We start from the raw sequence: 21,613 nt of genomic DNA, 5'->3' as shown, positions 1-21,613 counted from the left end.
TGTTTTTGAAAGTCACACAGTAATATTGTGAAATACTATTGCAATTTTAAATAATTTCTATATATTTTAAAAAGTAATTTATTCCTGCAATGGTAAAGCACATGATCCTTCAGAAATCATTCTAATATGCTGATTTGGTGCTTACGAAACATTTCTTATTATTATCAATGTTGAAAACAGAAAACAGCTGCTTAACGTTTTTTGTGAAACCATTTTTTCCCTTGATTCTTTGATGAATAGAAAGTTTAAAAAGACAGCATTTAAAAAAAAGAGAAATCTGTTGTAACATTCTAAATGTCTTTTTTTGTCACTTTTGCTGAATTTCATGCATCCTTGCTGAATGAAAGTATTAATTTCTTTTTAAAAAATCATTCTTTCTTTTTTCTCCTTTCAGAATATCCTGATCTTCACAGAATCAAACGAGAGCTCAACCTTATGTCCAAGCTCTACAGCCTCTACAATTCTGTGATTGACAGCGTTTCTGGCTACTACGACATACTATGGGCTGACCTCAATATAGAAAAGATAAACAGTGAACTGCTGGATTTTCAGAATAGGTTTTTATGATTTTACCTTTCTAACTAATCTAATTAATAAATATTGTATATTGAATGAAGTTAATTTGAGTGCATATTTTATAATTCTTTTCAAGGATTCGTAAGCTGCCTGGGGCCCTGAAGGAGTGGCAAGCTTTCAATGACCTGAAAACAACCATTGATGACTTTAATGAAACCTGTCCTCTACTCTACATGATGGCAAATAAGGTGATGTTAAGCAAGCATCTGTTCATACACACATATTGCATTTATACACAACGAGCAAACTATTTTTTATTAACATAACACGTTCTTTAATTAACATACAACTAGGCAATGATGCCCCGACATTGGCAGCGCTTAACTGATCTTACCGGCCACAAGTTTGAAGTGGAAGCTGCAAATTTTAGCCTTCGAAATATCATGGAAGCACCTCTGCTAAAAAACAAAGAAGATATTGAGGTATTGTGCAGGCAAAATATTCCATTTAACATAACCTTAATGGTTTGAGTCAGATTGATTGCATAAAAAAGCACAATGCTGTCAGTATCTTATGAAAACCCTCTGGGTGCTAGGATGTGTGTATCAGTGCCGTTAAGGAGCGAGACATTGATGCCAAACTCAAAGATGTTGTGACTGAATGGAGCAGCCATCAGTTCACATTTGCATCATTCAGGTCAGAGAAAGAATTAATCTGTAATTAAATTCATTAATTTACCATAAAATCAATTCATTCATTCATTCATTCATTCAAAAAAAAACTTTCAGGAATCGCGGAGAGCTACTGCTAAAGGGATCGGACACCTCTGAGAAAGTGGCGTTAATGGAGGACAGTCTTATGGTGCTTGGGTCTTTAATGAGTAACAGGTATCTTGTGTTACTCATATGTGTTTATATATATATATATATATATATATATATGTATATATATATGTGTGTGTGTGTGTGTGTGTGTGTACTGGTTTTTGTGGTTTACGGGGATAAAATTTGTATAATGACATGGGTATGACAGAGGTATTACAGGCTTAAAAAACATACTAAATGGTGTTTTTTTGAAAATCTAAAAATGCACAGTTTCCTGTAAGGGGTAGGTTTAGGTGTAGGGTTGGTGTAGGGAAATAGCACATACAGTTTGTACAGTATAAAAACCATTACGCCTATGGAGAGTCCCCACAAGGATAGCAAACCAGATGTGTGTGTGTGTGTGTGTGTGTGTGTGTGTGTGTGTTTATGTATGGTGGTTAATACACTGACAACATATATCCCATGCAAATTTGATATTGTATTTCATTACAGTTTGATGTAAATTTGATTGAATTTTTGTTTCAGATATAATGCTCCGTTTAAGCCCACCATCCAGCAGTGGGTGCAGAAGTTGTCAAACAGTTCAGAGGTCATTGAGAAGTGGCTCACAGTGCAAAATCTGTGGCTGTACCTGGAGGCTGTGTTTGTGGGTGGAGACATTGCCAAACAACTTCCTCAGGTAGCATGAATCCAAATACATTATCCCTTCTTTCTTAACCTTGTGAGCGGTCCACTACTGGCAAGGCAGCTACCTTCTAAGGGGCCGTTTACACAAAACACTTTTTTCCATTCCACTGCGGTATTTTTCCATCTGACCATTACACTCATATTGTTTCAGCATATGATGCATTACACAGCATTCTAAAAACGTAACGCTCAAATTAAACTAAGTCAAACTGTCAAAAAACGTGTCTCGAGACCTTGCGTTTTTTTCCTATTTCGCTGCCAGCGTCTTGGATTTTTGCTTTGAAAAAAAACAAATTGTGTGAATGGCCTCCAAAGCAGTAAAGCCTCTTTTAACACTCGCATGCATTGCACAAAAAGCTCTGCTCATGTGACGCACACGAGATAAGTGCAACATGATACATAAGTGCAAAGAATAGATATTATGTGGAATAACCTTTTTTATTATATTGAACTATTTATTGATATTTAAAATTTCTGAACATGTACTCTCTACAGGAGGCTAAACGCTTCCAAACCATCGACAAATCATGGCAGAGGATAATGCAGCGGGCACACGAGATTCCTGGTGTCATTCAGTGCTGTGTTGGGGACGAGACACTGCAGCAGCTGCTGCCGCACCTTCTGGAACAGCTGGAAGTGTGTCAGAAATCTCTGAGCGGATACCTGGAAAAGAAACGCCTTGTCTTTCCACGGTTCTTTTTCGTCTCTGACCCTGTCCTGTTGGAGATACTGGGTCAGGCATCTGACTCGCACACCATACAGGTGCGTTTATTTCACTTTGATATTATGCCATATAAAAGTTCTCATTTATTTATGGTCATCATAAGCAGTATTTAGTAAATGTTCAAATGGTACATGGGTTGCTCATACTATATACTGTATGTTTATACAATGTACTATATAATACTGTACATTCAAGCTAGTAAAATACAGCAGGTAATAAATGAGAAAATTCCTCAATAATCTCCTTTTTCTAATTTTTTTCTGCTTTTCAGGCTCACCTGTTGAACCTTTTTGATAACGTGAACAGAGTTGTGTTTCATGAGAAAAACTATGACCAGATACTAAGCTTTCAGTCACAAGAAGGGGAAACAGTGAATCTGAGTGAATCGATCAATGCCCAGGTACAAAATTTCATTAAAAATGATACCTCAAACTATGTGGAGAGGTGTGATATCACCTTATCACGTTATTGGGGTTTATGGTTTCTGCCTGATGTTTGATAAAACTGGCAGAAATCCCATAGATCTACTGATAATGAAGATAGTTAATGCTGTCACCCCACAGGGTAATGTAGAAGCCTGGCTGGGTCTGTTACTGGATGGAGTCAAGAAGACCATTCACAGCATTATACGACAGGCCCATATGGTTATTACTGACCAGGGCTTTAAACTGGTGGAGTTCCAGTCGATGTTCCCTGCTCAGGTTGGGCTGCTCGGCATACAGCTCATCTGGACCAGAGATGCTGAGGAGGCTCTCTGTAATAGCAAGACTGACAAAAAGGTTTAAATTTAGTCCTTTTTTTGGTGTTTCATGTCATATTAAAAATCAGGATGTTGTAGTTTATGACTGGACAGCTTTCTTCCCCCATCAATAAGTTTTATTTTATTTTTATTTATTATGTTCTGTTACAGTCTGACATTATTTTGGAGGATGTTTCCCATATTTTGTTGATCATTTTGTCTTTTTTTGCAGATAATGCAGACTACTAACCAGAACTTCCTGGATCTTTTGAATGAACTGATTGATATGACTACTCACGATTTGACCAAGATGGAGAGAACCAAATATGAGACACTCATCACAATACATGTTCACCAGAAGGACATTTTTGATGACCTGGTGATTCATTTTTGGGCTCTTCAGTGTAAATTGGTTGCTATGTATCATTCTCTTGAAATAGCTTTATACTTACAGACCAAATTGAACACAGTCTACTATACACTATCGTTCAAAATTGAAATATTTATTTTCTTATGTTCACCAAGGCTACCTTTATTTAATCACAAATACAGTAAAACAGTAAATATTGTGAAACATTATTATAATTTGAAATCACGGTTTTCTGTCTGAATAATTTTTAAAATGTGTTCCTGTGATGCAAAGCTGAATTTTCAGCATCATTACTCCTGTCTTCAGTGTCACATGATCCTTCAGAAATCATTCTGATATGCTGATTTGCTGCTCAAGAAACATTTATTATAATATCTAAAAAAAAATTCTGCTTATTTTTGTGGAAACCCTCATATAATGCATTTCAGTATTCTTTAATGAATAGAAAGTTCAAAAGTACATTTATTTGAAATAAAACATGCAGAACCCTGTACAAGACTGATTTATTTCACTTCTAACCTTCACATTGCCTTTTTATGTTCCACTCAAGGTACGAATGAACATCCGGTCACCGTTAGACTTTGAATGGCAGAAACAGTCCCGCTTCTACTTCAAAGAGGATACAGATAGATGCATAATCCAAATCACTGATGTGGAATTTGATTACTGTAATGAGTATCTGGGCTGCACTGATCGTCTGGTGATCACACCTCTCACTGACAGGCAAGTGTAGATATATTGAAGATGCCACATTCTTGAAACTAAGTCAGCATCAGCAAAAAATGGCTCTTAATGAGTAGCACCCATTTTCTCCAGTGCATTAACCACCTGTTTATTTATTTTTTGGTTTGTTTCTTGCAGATGTTATATCACGTTGGCACAGGCTTTAGGGATGAGTATGGGAGGGGCCCCTGCTGGCCCTGCTGGGACAGGAAAAACTGAAACCACCAAAGACATGGGCCGTTGCCTGGGAAAATACGTGGTTGTCTTCAATTGCTCCGACCAGATGGACTTCCGTGGACTGGGCCGCATCTATAAAGGTTGAGTCCACCTGAACTAACTTCTCAAACGGCTTTCTTCTTTTTCACCTTATACAGAGCACCTGTTTCAACCTTAATCAAGACAGTGGTTGCATATTTAACACGTGTGGCCTTTTTCCAATGGTGTTTCATGTTTATAATGTTTGTCAAACAGGATTAGCTCAGTCTGGCGCATGGGGCTGTTTTGATGAGTTCAACCGCATCGAGCTGCCTGTGCTCTCAGTAGCTGCTCAACAAATCTACATCGTCCTGCAGTGCAAGAAGAACAAAAAACCTCAGTTCATATTCACAGATGGAGATGTGGTGGATATGGATAGAGAGTTTGGGATCTTCCTTACTATGGTAATGTGACAACCTTTGTATGTCATGGAACTATACTGCAGTCATCACTAAACTGCAGACTGTTTTTTCAGTCTTACTCTTTCTTCAGTATCTCCCCCTCCATTAAGTGGCCATTTTTCATCACAGAACCCAGGTTATGCTGGTCGACAGGAGCTTCCTGAGAACTTGAAAATTCAGTTCCGCACAGTGTCCATGATGGTGCCTGACCGAGCCATCATCATGAGAGTGAAACTTGCCAGCGCAGGTTTTCGTGAAAATCAAGTCCTCAGCCGCAAGTTTTACACGCTGTACAAACTGTGTGAGGAACAGCTTTCTAAACAGGTACTCACAATACATAATTAAAGGGATAGTTCACCCCAAAAATGAAAATTCTGTCACTAATTACTCACCCTCATGTCGTTCCAAACCTGTAAGACCTTTGTTCATCTTTGGGACACAAATTAAGATATTTTCGATGAAATCCGAAATATTTCTGACCCTTTATTGACAGCAGTGTAACTGAAATGTCGACAGTACCACATCAGCAGCAGCACACACATGTGTCATGGTACTCTTGTTAATGGCAGAGGACAGTGAGGCGGAAGAGAAGAATTGTTGAATAAAGTCTTTATTTTTGTTTTCTTTGCGCACAAAAAGTATTCTCGTAGCTTTGTAAAGATTACGGTTGAACCACTGATGTCACATGGACATCGAAACAGTACAAATTGTTTCAAAACAGCTTCACAGTAATAAATAGGAAAATTACAGTGTTAATGTTGAAATGAAAAAAAAAATCAATGAATCAATGTCAGTTCTCACCAGAGTTTTGAAATATGTGAAAAAGCAGGTATGGAAAGCTACTGATAAGGTGATAATGACGTTGGAGAAAACTCAATTTTCTGTGGTCCACTTTTATTTTTACATAATGGTTAAAATTACTTAAAATTAAAACTAAATGTGTGTTAGTGTTGTATGACCATTTAAATGTTTTCTTATGTCTTTCTTTAAATTATATTCGGCAATACTTTTATTCAGAAATTACATTGGACATAGTTAAGAAAGTTGTTTTTAAAAATATGTAATTTCCATATAACAATTTTTTTTTGTTAAGTATTTTTATCAAATTGAAAGATTTTATTTAAGACTTGTTATTATTGTTTTATTTATTTATTTATTTTGTTTGTTTCTAAATATAATATTGTTGTATGTAATTCATCGTAGTATTATTGTTGTCATTATTATTTTAAATTTATTAAACTTGGGTTTTCCATGAATTTAACTTTTGAAGCTGATATATCGTTAAATAAATAAATTAATTAAAGTTTTCTTTGTTGATGGGCATGACATCTTGCTGATAATTTTTATTTATCACTCAACAGGTCCATTATGACTTTGGCTTGAGAAACATCTTGTCTGTTTTGAGAACTCTGGGTGCTGTGAAGAGATCCAACCCAACTGAGCCAGAAAAGACTGTGGTCATGAGAGTTCTGCGTGACATGAACCTCTCCAAACTGGTGACTCTAACTGATCCAAATCTGTTTGGAAATAACACCTTGAAGAAGTAGGATAAATGTTTCAGTGTGTCACAGATATTTTCAGCAGCTGACTCTATTTCTGCCTCTCCCTCCATACAGGTAGATGAAGATGAGCCCCTGTTCATGAGTCTGATAAACGACTTGTTTCCGGGCATTCAGCTGGATAAAGCCGGTTATCCTGACCTGGAAGCTGCTATCACCAAACAAGCTGAAGAAGCCGGACTGATTGCACACCCACCCTGGATTCTCAAACTTGTGCAACTGTATGAGACGCAGAGAGTGAGACATGGTTAGACATTATCCATTTTACTTCTATTAAAGTTATAAGAATGAATTTTGTCATATGCCCATGGCTGTTGGCATACATAGGTTTGGTGAAGTGGACAATGCTGTCCTCATTCCATCTATTTGTTTTCTGTGTGTAGGTATGATGACTCTTGGTCCCAGTGGAACAGGAAAGACCACATGTATCCACACTCTAATGAAAGCAATGACAGAATGTGGAACTCCACACAAAGAAATGAGGATGAATCCCAAGGCTATTACTGCCTCCCAGATGTTTGGCACTTTGGATGTGGCCACAAATGACTGGACAGATGGTGTCTTCTCTACACTGTGGAGGAAAACTTTAAAGTCCAAAAAGGTTAATTAACAAGCAACTTAAGTAAATGAATGACATGTTTATGTAACATTTAACTTTGACTGTATTGGCAAAAAGCGTTTTTTTTTTCTTTTTCAATGTGTCAATTTACACTAAGTGCAAATAGCCCGCCTTGTTGGCAAAGGCTATTTACACTAACTCTGCCCACCAACGTGTGATTGGGATAGTCAAAACTGAAAAAAGACGCTCATTTTGCATCAGTTTCAGCGGCGTAGATGGTGAGGTGCGATCGACCAGAGTTCGAACCCGCCTTTTGCCGAACTTTTTTTCTCCCTTTTCAAATCTCATATTGCATCTTCATTTCAATAAAAATGAAGGAAATAATCAAAAAGTTGAAAATAAAGTATCGGGTAGGGTTAGGGTAGGTGTAGGGAGGGCTTTATTGTCCCAATAAGGTGGCATCCTTTTAATAATTTGAATTAAAACTATAATTTACACTCAATACGTTATTATTGCGTACTGTTTTATAATGTACTACAATACTGAGGTGCAGATAATTGCCACTATTTGCAATAAGTAGTATATAAATAGCAGAAAATCTTGCTATTTTAACATAGTGTAAATAGAATGTATAGCTATTTGCACTTAGTGTAAATAGCATATTGTTAAAAAATACTGCTATTTTCACTTAGTTTAAATAGAATCCATTGCTATTTGCACTAAGTGTAAATAGCATCCATCGCTAAGAAAATATGCTATTTGCACTTAGTGTAAATGGCTATGGATTCTATTTACACTAAGTGAAAATAGCAGTATTTTTAACAATATGCTATTTACACTAAGTGCAAACAGCTATAGATTCTATTTATCTATCGCTATTTACACTTAGTGCAAATAGCCGCTGCCTTTTTTTTTTTTTTTTTTGTCATTACTGATTAAATATGATTGGAATGGCAGTTAACAAGTAAATAGAGATTTTTTTCTTCATGAAATATAAATGTTTTAATAATTTTTGATTGCAATTCATAACTGTCAGTAAATGACCTAGTGCACTAGTAAGTACTTAAAATTCCAATTAAATTACTCCATGGTAAAACATTTCACAGGGAGAACACATATGGATTGTTCTTGATGGTCCAGTCGATGCTATCTGGATTGAAAATCTCAACTCCGTCTTGGACGACAACAAAACCCTCACCCTGGCAAATGGAGACAGAATACCAATGGCTCCCAACTGCAAGGTGGTATTTGAGCCACACAACATTGACAATGCATCTCCTGCCACTGTGTCTCGCAATGGAATGGTCTTCATGAGCTCCTCTGTTCTGGAATGGCAACCCATACTGCAGGCCTGGCTGCAAAAGATCCCAGCAACACAGGCTGAAGTGCTACTGGCCTCCTTCAACTCTGTCTATCAGGTGACAGCTAGACATGTGGGCAGTATTTCACATGCTCTCTGATATGTAGATTATTGGAGTACAGCTTAACTGTTATAACAAGGATATTTAGTTACATTTTGAGAGGTGTCTAGTGATATAAAGTGGGTAAAACATCAATATAAAAATGGATCAATACAACGCTTGTAAACCATTTAAGCTATTAAGTGGTTTATGAATATGAAAAGCTCTATTGATTTTTTTGACATTGCCTAGGGAAAGGTAAGAGGATTTTGTACACAGAATTGAAAAGCTCTTACTGACTATTGACTATTTTCCACAGGATTTGATGACTTTTGTCTTCACTGCCGTTTCCCCCAAAATGCAGCTGCTTGAGTGCATGTACATCAAGCAAACTATTGATTTATTACAGGTAAATTGTGATGCACAGTCACAATAATTTTCAGGTATCATGAAATATAGCTTGAGTGGTTTATTGAATTAATATACACTATGAGTTTGAATTTTAGACACACTAAATCAGTTTAATTCATGTTAATGATCCTAAAAATAGAATGATCTTGAGCTATAATCTTTGAAAATGGTGGCTGCTTTAAAGAGGCTCAAATGTACAGTAAAATGGTGCTGATTCAACACAGGGCCTGTTGCCAGCTGTTGAAGAGAAACACCTAACAGCGGCTCACATCAAACGTCTCTTCATATTTGCTGTGATGTGGTCTGTTGGTGCTTTGTTGGAATTGGATGATCGAGCCAAGATGGAGGTTTTCCTTAAACAGCACAATGCCAAGTTGGACCTGCCCAGCACACAGGGTGACCAGACCATCTTTGAGTTTGTGGTCAGTGCAACTGGAGAGTGGGATCTCTGGTCTACAAGGGTAAGAGCATTATTTGTTAAGTATAATGTTATGATCTTTTATTATAGCATGCCACATGCTACATTTTTTTAGGGCTGCCCTCGACTAAAGATTTTTCTGGTCGACTAGTAGTTGTTCATTTTAAGCATTAGTCGACTAATCGCACGTTTATTAATAAACCATTTAAATCATAATAATGAGCCTTTAATTGCCTACATGGCCTAATAAGCGTTCGAGCGCACACATAAAGTTTGCCACAGCACACTGGAAGAAGTAATCATTATGAATGTGTCAGGGAAAAACAGTAAGGAGGCTACATTAACATTTTAATCATTTATTCATAAACTAGTGCTTTCTTTGATTTCGGCTTAAGAGATGAAGTCGGCGACACTGACTCGTCATCTCCACAGTAATGGATGTGCCTGTATGCATGTTTCATATGGATTACATAATCTGAGAATATTTGTTTTCCATTTGAATTGGTTCATTTAAAAGTAGACATTTCACTCTTTATAGATTAGGGCTTCCCCCGACTAAAGAGTTTTCTGGTTGACAAGTTTCATGTTTGCTTTCATTATTTTACAAAAGCGCAATGTTTTGTTGTTATTGTAAGTACACACAAATGAACATAGAGTCTTTACAGATTCGGAAGATGTATTACTCTTATCTGTATAACCAAAAAGGATGGAGTATTTTAAAGGTCCACTGAAGTGCCTTGAAACATGCACTGTTATTCTATGTGTTGACGTCAGTTTAACCGAAACAGGAAGACAGGGCGGGACATATCAAGCAGCCCTGTCCCCTTTTTAAATAGCCAATAGCGTTCATTATATATCACAGCTTGGGCTAGAGCCGTTGAGCTCGGTAAAGCCACATTTGACAGGGTATGAAAGCCACAATCTCATCCATATTGCTATAAAATATAGCATTCTGTGTAGAATTCAAATGGGTCCGATCCACACTCCACAAAGACATAAATAGCGCACATTTTTCTAGGTAAACATTAGATTGACCGGCCATGTAAAGTTGCTGCTACTAACATATTTCAGATGATAAGCCATATTTGAGGTCTATGAATGATAGGCGAGTGTTTGGATGTCCTGCCCAATGTCCTGCATTACCACATAAACCAGCCATTAATGATCTGTCCTACACGGACTGCGTGACCTCACCACTTCCTGTGGATTTAAAAAAAAAAAATCTGTGACTCAATTTTGGTTGACCAAGCCGCATCTTCTTGTCGACTAATGGTTAGTCAACTGTTAGGGGGCGGCCCTACATTTTTCCAAATTTTTTTGTGCCAACCTTACTGTTTATCTTTTTATTCAGTGCATGAGTAAGTTATCATTTTTAAATATACCTTTTAATTGCAATGTCATCATTAGGTGCCAGAGTATCACTACCCCAAAGACACAGTTCCTGACTATGCCTCCATTCTCGTACCCAATGTCGACAACATAAGGACTGACTTCCTGATGCAAACCATTATGAAACAAGGCAAAGCTGTCCTGCTCATTGGTGAACAGGGAACAGCCAAGACAGTCATGATCAAGGTACATGTCTGTTTGTTATCAGCAGAATAATATTTTGTTATAAATAGTTTCCTGGCTTTGTAGTTTATAATGCATATTTGAAAACTTGAAATTGAACTGGTGTAAATTCAAGGTGCATTCAGATTTCCATTGCTTAGAAAAATATCACAGGTGAAATCCAGTGATTCCAATAGGAATACACGTGATCAGTCTCATATAGGGGTGAAAAAGTTCACTACACAGATTTCACTCATCATGCGAATTCACCACGCTGAAATGAATTCTGACAAAACTATGTAATTCAAACCTCCCCACAGGGCTACATGAGCAAATATGACCCGGAAACACATTTGAGCAAAAGCCTAAACTTCTCCTCGGCCACTCAGCCTGGCATGTTCCAGCAGACTATTGAGAGTTACATAGACAAACGCATGGGCACCACCTATGGACCTCCAGGTGGGAGGAAGATGACTGTCTTTATTGACGACATCAACATGCCAGTTATCAATGAATGGGGTGATCAGGTGAGGAGTCACATGCAACTTCATGACTTAATTTGCTAAAAATGTACCCCTTTTGTCAATTTCTTTGAGCACACTATGTGTAGATGACCTCGACAGACATGGACTCTAATTTTGAATTTAATCATGGCATAACTAATAAATGTAATAAAAAGGAGCAACATTTGAATAAGTAACAGTGTGCCGCAGTGATGACAAATTTTTGTGAGCCAACCCGGAAGTTAGCATCGCCTTGCTGATGAAAAAAAAAAAAAAAGCTCTGTGACCAACAAAGGTTTATGATTCATACACGTTTTGTTCATCATAATCTTCTCAAATGAACACAACTTTTATACATTTTGAAGCCTAAAAACATTTGGCGGAAGTAAAACTAACTGTAGGCTATAAACGAATTAACACCATGGTTGCATGACTTCAACATCACTGTATTTTTCTTTTTGTTTGAATTTTAACATTGCATAAACAAACCATAGCACTACTACTCCTTCAGCATCACCAAACTTCTATCTCTTTCATTATTTTTAAAGCACTTTCCCTGAAAGTTTGAGTTAGATTAGTTTGCAGGAGTGCAATCAAAAACACAGAGAGGCTGTGAAAGCAGACTAGTGAGGCTTTATGACATTTAATGTCCATGATGAAAACCCACTGACTTTAGGATGATGAAACAGGAAATTTACGGGTTTTGGCATACAAAAATATGTGATCCCTACAGCACTCTATAGCATCCTATTTTTTATTCTCCTTGACTAAGCCTCTGGTGTTTTGTTCACCACTCAGATCACTAATGAGATTGTTCGCCAGCTGATGGTGCAGGGAGGTTTCTTCAGCCTGGAACGGTCTGGAGAATTTGTCAGCGTTGTCGACTTGTATCTGGTGGCTGCCATGATCCACCCTGGAGGTGGCCGCAATGATATCCCTCAACGACTCAAACGCCAGTTCTGTTTGTTTAACTGCACTCTGCCATCCAACTCCTCCATCGATAAGATCTTCCGAACGCTGGCCAGTGGTTATTTTTGCCCAGAAAGAGGCTTTCCGGAAGAGGTGTGCTCTCTAGCTGCCGCCCTGGTCCCCACCACCAGGAGAGTGTGGCAAGCGGTCAAAGCTAAGGTACTGCCTTTGTAATATTGTCAAAAGAGGTATTGCTTATTGTACATGAAATGTTTGGGTAGCTCAGTTTCCTCCAAATTTGATTTGATTGAGTCTTTTAAACCATACATGCATTGTAACACAGTGGTTCAAATTATTAGATTAATTATTATTAAATGCTGCCCTCTTGTGGTCAATATTCTTCAAACAATGTTTAGCTCATGCAATATATTTTTTATACACACTACCATTCAAAATATTGGGGTCAGTATGATTTATTTATTTTTTTATTTAATAAATAAATTTATTCAGCAAGGAAGCATTGGATTGTTCGAAAGTGACAGTAAATACTTCTACATTGTAATCAACATTTCCATTTTAAATAAATGCTGTTCATTTGAACTTTCTATTCATCAAAGAATCCTAAAAAAAGGTATAATTGTTTCTACAAAAATGTTAAGCAGCGCAACTATTTTCAACATTTATAATAGTAATGCATTTTGCTTGAGTGCCAAATCAGGATATTACAGTGATTTCTGAAGGGTCATGTGACACTTAAGGCTACACTGAAAATTCAGCTTTGATATCACAGGAGTAAATTACTTTTTAAAATCAATTAATTGAAAATTATTATTTCAGAGTGTAATAAAATTTCACAATATTACTGTTTTTACAATATTTGTGATCAGATAAATGCAGCCTTGGTGAGCACAAGATAATTCTTTCAAAAACATTAAAAACCTTACCTACACCAAACTTTTGAAGGCTAGTGTGTATTAATAAAATAATGATTTTATGTTAATATTGTTTTCAGATGCTGCCTTCCCCGGCAAAGTTCCACTACATTTTTAACCTGCGTGATCTGAGCAGGATATGGCAGGGGATTCTCACTGTGGGATCAGAAGTATGTAGGACGCCTCAACTGCTGGCATCTCTTTTCCGCCACGAGTGCACACGGGTCATCGCCGACCGCTTCATTGATCAGAAGGACAGAGAGACATTTGATGGCATTTTAGAGAGGGTGTGTCAACTAAATCCTCAAAGGCTTCATGACAGATTTTTTTTTTATTTAATTTTAATGGGTTTAATAAAAGAATCATAGATTTTAATTGTATCATTTGTATTTCTTTACCTGTATTTATTATCTGATTTTTCTACTTTTCTAAAGGTCACAGCACAGGATCATGGTCCTGCCCTTGTGGAGCAGGGGTCACCGGAAGCTTTTTTTGTGGACTTCCTGCAGGACGCTCCAGAATTGACGGGAGATGAACCTGAAGATGCAGAGGCAGAGACACCAAAGATCTATGAGCCCATTCCTTCCTTCAAGGCCCTATCAGAGCGCCTGTCTGTGTTTCAGCAACAGTATAATGAAACTGTTAGAGGAGCAGCCATGGATCTGGTCTTCTTTGAGGTTAGTAGAACAGTAATGATAATGTTGAAATGTAAAAAATGTTCTCTAGAGTGGGCAGCACTCTGACATTCCGGAGCTGCAACCTGAGTTTGAGTCCCTTCTATTCAATAAAAGGCCAAAAATATAACTTTGAAAAATATATCACATTGACCTCTATACACTCTCACAGGATGCCATGATCCATTTGATGAAAATCTCTCGGATAATCCGGACAGCTCGTGGTAATGCACTACTGGTTGGAGTCGGGGGTTCTGGGAAACAGAGTCTCACCCGACTTTCATCCTTCATTGCTGGATACCAGAGTTTTCAAATCACACTGACACGGTGAGAATATTGTACTTGTTCTTAAATTTGATGGTTTGATTTCACATTGTTGTCATAAGGGCTTTTCACACCCTGTGTAAACAGAATGCTGGGTTATTTTATTTCATGTTTCACATTCTGTGCGAATGGCCCCTAAAACTGCATAGTTTCAAAAGCAGTGCTAACCCTGCTTTGGAGCAAGGTTTCATAACCCTGGGTAAAAACAGTGCTAACACCGCTTCTAAATTACAAGTGTGAAACATTCCTCTTGCCGGGGTTGAAAGCAGGGTTTAGAATGACAATAACCTGCAAAGTGGGAAAGGCCCAATAGTGTATTAGAGCACAGTACTGATACTTAAAAATATTCAACATAATTTCTTCCTTTACAGAACATATAATGTGAGTAATCTAATTGAGGACCTGAAAGCCCTATACAGAATTGCAGGTTTGGAAGGGAAGGGCGTAACCTTCATCTTCACAGACAATGACATCAAGGATGAAGCTTTTCTGGAGTACATGAACAACGTTCTAGCATCTGGAGAAGTCTCAAACCTGTTTGCTCGAGACGAAGTGGATGAGATCACCCAAAGTCTTATTCCTGCCATGAAGAAGGATCTCCCACGCTGCCCGCCCACCATCGACAACCTCTACAACTACTTCCTGTCCAGGGTGCGCAGTAACCTCCATGTGGCTCTTTGCTTCTCACCGGTTGGCGAGAAACTCCGTTCCCGTGCCTTGAAGTTCCCCGGCCTCATCTCGGGCTGCACTGTGGACTGGTTCCAGCGTTGGCCACGGGATGCTTTAGTAGCTGTGGCTCAGCATTTCCTTTCCAACTATTCACTGCGTTGTTCAGACGAGGTGAAGAAGAGCATGGTAGAAACAATGGGAACATTCCAAGACATGGTGGCAGAGATCTGCACTGAGTATTTCCAGCGCTTCAGGCGTCAGACCTATGTGACTCCCAAATCCTACTTGACATTTATTAAAGGATACCAGATGATTTACTCAGAAAATATTGAACACGTGGGGATGCTTGCGGAGCGAATGAACACAGGTTTGCATCTGTTTTAGATTCTGAATTTTAGATTTGTTGCTGTTCATTTATTTAATCTTTATTGTCATTTGGATTAAAAAGGGAGGCTTGGTATCTTCAGCATTAGTCTAGGAATTAGAAACCACTTTTGCACCAAATTAATTTGTTACTATATTAAGGCAGAATGACAAGATCATAAGATGTTTAAAAATTAACGCTCAACAATGCAGCACCAAAGCATCTGTTCATACTCTAAACTCTTTTATCTCATCTGCAGGTCTCGAGCGACTCATGGAGGCCGAACAGTCTGTTAATGAGCTTCGTGTGGAGCTGAGAGAGAAGGAGAAGGTGCTGGAGGTGGCTAACCAGAAAGCAGAAGTAGTTTTGCAGGAGGTCACGGCCAAGGCACAAGCTGCAGAAAAGGTGAAGGCTCAGGTCCAGAAGGTGAAAGATAAGGCTCAGGCGATTGTGGATGAGATTGAGGGGGACAAGAAGGTGGCTGAGTCCAAACTTGAGGCGGCCAAACCAGCATTACAGGCAGCTGAGGCTGCGCTAAAGGTAAATGTCTGGGGCATGCTAAATCACCTCTGAATCACAATTTAGTTAAATGTTTTGTATTTCAAGTTGACTTGAAGTCCTTGAATTTAGTCAACTTAAATCTTTATACCATGTGTTGTTTCTAGACTATAAAGCCTGCTGACATTGCAACAGTGCGTAAACTGGGAAAGCCTCCACATCTGATCATGCGGATCATGGACTGCGTGCTGCTGCTGTTCCAGCGACGGGTGGATGTGGTCACCATGGACCCCGAGAGACCCTGTGTGAAACCTTCATGGAGTGAAGCTCTTAAATTGATGAACAATTCTGCATTCCTCAGCATGCTGCTGAACTTCAACAAGGTCAGACAGCACTGCGATACTGATCAAATCTTCATTTTAGGTCTTTATTAAAGTCATATCTTTACAGTTTTGTTATAAGTAAATGTAACAATAACTTTTATATTGTAAGTAATTTTTCGAGATGAAGACTTTACTGGACTGATACAACTTAGGTTTACTTGATTATCCATAAATAATTTTTTAGAAAAATCATGTTGAAATGTGAATGCCAAAAATGATCCATCAGGCTTCTGAGGAATGCTTTATGCATTATGTTTTGCTCCCCACAATGAAAACTTGTAAGCTTTGATCAAAAATTGTATTAATAATTTAAAAAGCATTTAAATATAATATTATAAAGACATATTATTGGGAGATATATAGTAGAGTGACAACTGATATTTACAGTATGTGTAGTCTGCTGTACTGTTATAAAGATTTCGTTATAAAGAAGTTTTGACTCTAAGTAAAATTGCCTCTTTTTCCTCCTCAAAGATGAGCTTCATATTCTCCTGTATTATATGACCATAAAAGATGTATCAAATGTTACTCAAAAAAAAAAAAAAAACACATGCACACTTAATTTTATTAATATATTTGATTATTTACTGTATAAAGTTTTAAAAAAGCTTTAACAACAACTATTTCTTCATAAAAATGTTGTCATATGTTAGGCTTTACAGGGTTTATATTATATTCAGGATGAGCACTGATTATGAAAATCCTATTCTCATATTGCACTCATGTAACACTAATAGTAAATCACTTCATCTCTCCAAGTTATTAATGCCGACTATATGGAGCTTAATGAATCTTTCACTTCATATCCATGTTCAAATGGAAACCCCCACATATATATTTACTGTCCATTATTAATAAAGACTTTCTGCTATTCACTCTATAAGTGACAGTGTGCCTTCTGGGATGTGGGTCAGTGGTTGAGAATGCATCTGTTCAGACTACATAAACAAGATTATAGTGTCCCAGTAACGATCCAAGTTTAGAGCAGCCTTAGGCCAGTATGACACAGAATATGTAGCTGTCAAAGTCAAATAGTTAGCACAGTCACAGTGGAATCGACACTAGGACAGAAATAAAGCAGAGATTAAACACATGAATCTCTATCTGACCTTATTTGACCTTGGGATTTGCCCGTCTCTTTGGGTCAAAGTGATTAGATATTTTGTCATTAATGAATTCATCATGGTTACTAATGAAATTCTTTGTTGTAGTTTTTATTTTTAACAGTTCAACAGCATCACATTTCCTTTGACATTTTTGTTATGCTTTAAAGGACACTATTACAGAGGAGATGGTTGAACTGCTCACTCCATATCTGGCAATGGAAGACTATAACCTAGAAACAGCTAAGAGGACCTGTGGTAATGTAGCGGGCCTCTGTTCCTGGACTGAAGCAATGGCGGAGTTCTTTGGCATCAATAAAGAAGTTCTGCCCCTAAAGGTGATGTCATGATGTCTCCCTAGCCTTTTGTAGGATGTGCTTAAAGGAAATATTTTACCTAAACTTACCTTTCAAAAATCAGTGATTAAGATTTTGGAAGATGTTCTTATGCTCACTGAAAAGACAGTTCAAAAGAACATTTATTTGAAATGTAAAAAATTCGAACAATTTAAGTATCTTTACTGTCACGTTTGATCAGTTTAATGCATGCTTACTGAATAAAACTATTAATCTCTTTTAAAAAAAATTGGTTACACCTCTTTATAAATTTATTTCCATACTTTGTGTGTATCACAGGCTAGCTTAAAGCTTCAAGAGGCTCGTTTGGCTGTAGCACAGGATGAACTAGCAAAGGCTCAGGAACAACTGGACGCGAAACAGAAAGAGCTGGATGAGGCTCAGGTGTGATATATATGTGATATATATCCAAGAATCGGTTCTATTTGATAAAGAAGATAGTTATAACAAATTATCTTCATGACTGCCGATTCCATTAACAGGTCTCAAATGTGCCTTCTTCTGCAGATATGCACAGAACGGCACTTTAAATACATGAAGATGAATTAATGAATTTTTGTTTTAAGTATATAGTTAGCACTAATTTTTGAATTTGCATTTGTAATTTTCGATTCTTTTTCTCAAGTAAAATTCAAGTTTATATGAATTTCCAAATATTTAAAATCCCAGATGGATGTTTATGCACGTTTTTGCACAGGCGATGTATGATGCAGCCATGAAGGAGAAGCAAGACCTGCTGGATGATGCTGAGGCATGCAAGAAGAAAATGTCCAATGCTGTGGCACTCATAGATGGACTTGGTGGAGAAAAGGTTTGAAAATTCCTTGCGCAATTTAGATTGGATTAAATGAGAGCTACACTACAGATGTTTGACTGCAAGCCTGAAAACATCGAAAAAGGTGATTTGTGTGTGCATTTTCTGTCTGTCTTAGATTCGCTGGACAGAGAGCAGTGCTCAGTTTGAGAGACAAATCAAAGATTTGGTGGGGGATGTTTTACTGGCCACTGGATTTCTGTCCTATTCTGGGCCTTTTAACCAGGAATACCGCAGCCTTCTTATGCAGCAGTGGAAGAAAGAGATGAATATCCGCCGCATCCCTTACAGCGAGGTACATCCTGAATCTTTTTCATGTAATATTTCAACAGCAACAACTTATTATTCCTTCAAGCTTGTATGAGATGTTGTTTTTACACTTTATGAATCATATAAAACGATTCTCATCATTTCCTGCACAGAACCTGAATTTGATCAGTATGCTGGTGGATAATGCAACTATAGGAGAATGGAACCTGCAGGGTCTCCCCAACGATGACCTGTCCATTCAGAACGGCATCATCGTAACAAAAGCTGCTCGTTATCCTCTGCTCATCGATCCTCAGGGCCAAGGCAAGATCTGGATCAAGAACCGTGAAAGTAATAATGAGCTACAGGTACTGATTTGATACTAGTTTTAATCAAATTTTATAGTTTGATTATATTATCATTGCTTTAATTATCAGTGTAATTAAATCATTCAGTTTACCAACTTTGAACAAAGGTAGTGGGCTTGGGCTTTAAGCAAAATTTTAGTATTAGTTAGTACTTGTAAGTAGTTAGTAGTTAGTACTATAAAGAAAGAAAAAAAAACTGCCACTATGTCAGCTGTATTTTCCTTCCCCATCAGGTGACATCTCTAAACAACAAATATTTCCGAACTCACCTGGAAGACTGCCTGTCCCTGGGCAAACCTTTGCTCTTAGAGGATGTTGGGGAAGAGCTTGATCCAGTGCTAGATAACATTCTGGAAAAGAACTTCATAAAGTCTGGAAAAACTTCTAAAGTAAGTCATGTGACTTATGGTCATGTGAATAAATTGTTTTTTTTTTCACATTTCTAAACTCTATGTGATACAAGACACATGCCCAGTCTCAAACTTCTCTAAGCTGTAGTAGACCAAGCTAATACATTTTCTCTTGTGTTAGGTTAAAGTTGGGGACAAAGAAGTGGATGTAATGGATACATTTACTTTGTACATCACAACTAAGCTAGCAAACCCTGCATACAGCCCAGAAATCAATGCTAAGACAGCAGTGGTGGATTTTACAGTTACTTTGAAGGGTTTGGAGGACCAGTTACTCGGCAGAGTCATTCTCATAGAGAAAAAGGCAAGTCTGAGACAGTGTTTTTATAGTGTCATTAATTACAGTTTTTATTTATATTTTTTTCATTCAAATTTTTGTCAAAGTTGTGGTCATTTTATTGTCATTCTTATTTTTTGTCTATGTGATTTTTGTTTTTCCATTTTAGTTTGAGTAATTTTTGGTACTTTCAAGAAAAAATGAGAAATGTTCCCTTGGCTTCCCTTGTTCCCATTAGTTGAAATAAATTAAATATATATAGTCAGTTAATGCTTATTTTATTTCAGTTAATAAAAATGTTTTTTAATAGTTTCAATTTTAGCTTAAGTTTTAGTTAACTATAATAACCCTGGTCTGATATACAGGTTTTAAATATAAATAAATGAACTAGATATTGAATTATGTGCAATCAATCAATAACGTAACTTTTTTATGTAATATTGATTTAATCAATTATTTTCCCATCAAGGAAATGGAGGCTGAACGTGTGAAGCTCTTGGAGGAAGTGACATCGAACAAGAGGAAGATGCAGGATTTGGAGAGCAATCTTCTGTACAAGTTAACCAGCATTCAGGGCTCTCTAGTGGAGGATGAGTCTCTTATCGAGGTGCTCGGAGTCACCAAGACTATAGCACAGGAGGTACTTTCTTCAATCATAGTCATGTGCTTTTAAGCTGATTTATAATGACTTACAATTGTGTTTTGATAGCTAAAATCTCCTGCCATCCCCTAGGTAAGTCAAAAGTTAGCAGTTGCTGCAGAGACCGAAATTAACATCAACCAAACCCGAGAGGAGTACCGTCCAGTGGCCACCAGGGGGAGCATCCTCTATTTCCTGATTGTGGAGATGAGCCTGGTCAATGTGATGTACCAAACTTCACTACGCCAGTTTCTGGGCATCTTTGACACGTCGATGGAGAAGTCGCCAAAGTCCCCCGTTACAGCTAAAAGACTAGACAACATCATGGAGTACCTCACATTTGAAGTGTTCCGCTATACTGCTCGGGGACTCTATGAAGATCACAAGTTCCTCTTTACGCTGCTTTTGACATTGAAAATAGACCTACAGGCCAAAAATGTTTCCCACAACGAGTTTCAGACCTTCATCAAAGGTTTGAACGATACTGTTTTGCAGATGACATTGTGTACTTTCAGTTTGCTGTTTATATCACAATTCATTTTAACAGCATTTAGCTTCAATTTAATCAGACAACAACAAACAGAAGCTACAATTGATGACCATTCAATACCTCTTGAAATCCCCCACAATTCCCTCTAATACAGTCCATTTAAGAACTTATTTCAGGCCTAGTAATTATTTATTTTACGTTCTTTCAGGCGGAGCATCTCTAGACCTAAACTCTGTCGAGCCCAAGCCAAGGCGCTGGATCCTGGACACAACGTGGCTGAACTTAGTGCAGTTGTCCAGCCTGCCTCCCTTCACTGCTCTACAAAGCCAGGTGGCCCGCAATGACCGTGCCTGGAAGAGCTGGTTTGATGAAGCCACTCCAGAGGAGACCCCTCTTCCTGATGGTTATGAGAGCCAACTGGATGCATTCCGCAAACTGCTGCTGATACGAAGCTGGTGTCCTGACCGCACCATTGCACAGGTGCAGGAAAACCTCATTACTGTACTTATTATT

At 37.8% G+C, this 21,613-nt stretch overlaps 1 protein-coding gene across 3 annotated transcripts in view; it reads left to right on the top strand.

Moving 5' to 3' along the window:
* Window positions 1-21,613, top strand: part of LOC131533490 (dynein axonemal heavy chain 5-like) — a 48,359-nt gene that overhangs the window by 17,266 nt on the left and 9,480 nt on the right. For all 3 annotated transcript variants that reach the window (XM_058765835.1, XM_058765833.1, XM_058765834.1), the window contains exons 32-70: window positions 395-557; window positions 653-764; window positions 870-998; window positions 1,112-1,212; window positions 1,305-1,403; window positions 1,866-2,019; window positions 2,523-2,789; window positions 3,023-3,151; window positions 3,315-3,530; window positions 3,723-3,869; window positions 4,411-4,583; window positions 4,722-4,900; window positions 5,055-5,242; window positions 5,369-5,563; window positions 6,601-6,735; window positions 6,856-7,045; window positions 7,182-7,399; window positions 8,464-8,775; window positions 9,077-9,166; window positions 9,393-9,629; window positions 10,994-11,161; window positions 11,458-11,664; window positions 12,439-12,768; window positions 13,562-13,768; window positions 13,916-14,158; window positions 14,328-14,482; window positions 14,851-15,515; window positions 15,772-16,052; window positions 16,178-16,393; window positions 17,667-17,834; window positions 18,132-18,236; window positions 18,550-18,663; window positions 18,785-18,961; window positions 19,089-19,283; window positions 19,517-19,672; window positions 19,815-19,997; window positions 20,440-20,610; window positions 20,704-21,082; window positions 21,309-21,580. In XM_058765835.1, the coding sequence (XP_058621818.1) occupies window positions 395-557; window positions 653-764; window positions 870-998; window positions 1,112-1,212; window positions 1,305-1,403; window positions 1,866-2,019; window positions 2,523-2,789; window positions 3,023-3,151; window positions 3,315-3,530; window positions 3,723-3,869; window positions 4,411-4,583; window positions 4,722-4,900; window positions 5,055-5,242; window positions 5,369-5,563; window positions 6,601-6,735; window positions 6,856-7,045; window positions 7,182-7,399; window positions 8,464-8,775; window positions 9,077-9,166; window positions 9,393-9,629; window positions 10,994-11,161; window positions 11,458-11,664; window positions 12,439-12,768; window positions 13,562-13,768; window positions 13,916-14,158; window positions 14,328-14,482; window positions 14,851-15,515; window positions 15,772-16,052; window positions 16,178-16,393; window positions 17,667-17,834; window positions 18,132-18,236; window positions 18,550-18,663; window positions 18,785-18,961; window positions 19,089-19,283; window positions 19,517-19,672; window positions 19,815-19,997; window positions 20,440-20,610; window positions 20,704-21,082; window positions 21,309-21,580 (7,826 nt within the window). The remainder of the gene's footprint in view (window positions 1-394; window positions 558-652; window positions 765-869; window positions 999-1,111; window positions 1,213-1,304; window positions 1,404-1,865; window positions 2,020-2,522; window positions 2,790-3,022; window positions 3,152-3,314; window positions 3,531-3,722; window positions 3,870-4,410; window positions 4,584-4,721; window positions 4,901-5,054; window positions 5,243-5,368; window positions 5,564-6,600; window positions 6,736-6,855; window positions 7,046-7,181; window positions 7,400-8,463; window positions 8,776-9,076; window positions 9,167-9,392; window positions 9,630-10,993; window positions 11,162-11,457; window positions 11,665-12,438; window positions 12,769-13,561; window positions 13,769-13,915; window positions 14,159-14,327; window positions 14,483-14,850; window positions 15,516-15,771; window positions 16,053-16,177; window positions 16,394-17,666; window positions 17,835-18,131; window positions 18,237-18,549; window positions 18,664-18,784; window positions 18,962-19,088; window positions 19,284-19,516; window positions 19,673-19,814; window positions 19,998-20,439; window positions 20,611-20,703; window positions 21,083-21,308; window positions 21,581-21,613) is intronic.

Source organism: Onychostoma macrolepis, chromosome 24, assembly GCF_012432095.1.
Source record: "Onychostoma macrolepis isolate SWU-2019 chromosome 24, ASM1243209v1, whole genome shotgun sequence".
In the NCBI taxonomy this organism is placed as follows: domain Eukaryota; kingdom Metazoa; phylum Chordata; class Actinopteri; order Cypriniformes; family Cyprinidae; genus Onychostoma; species Onychostoma macrolepis.
Note: the sequence above shows the minus strand (reverse complement) of the source record. Positions and strands in the feature narration are given on the sequence as shown.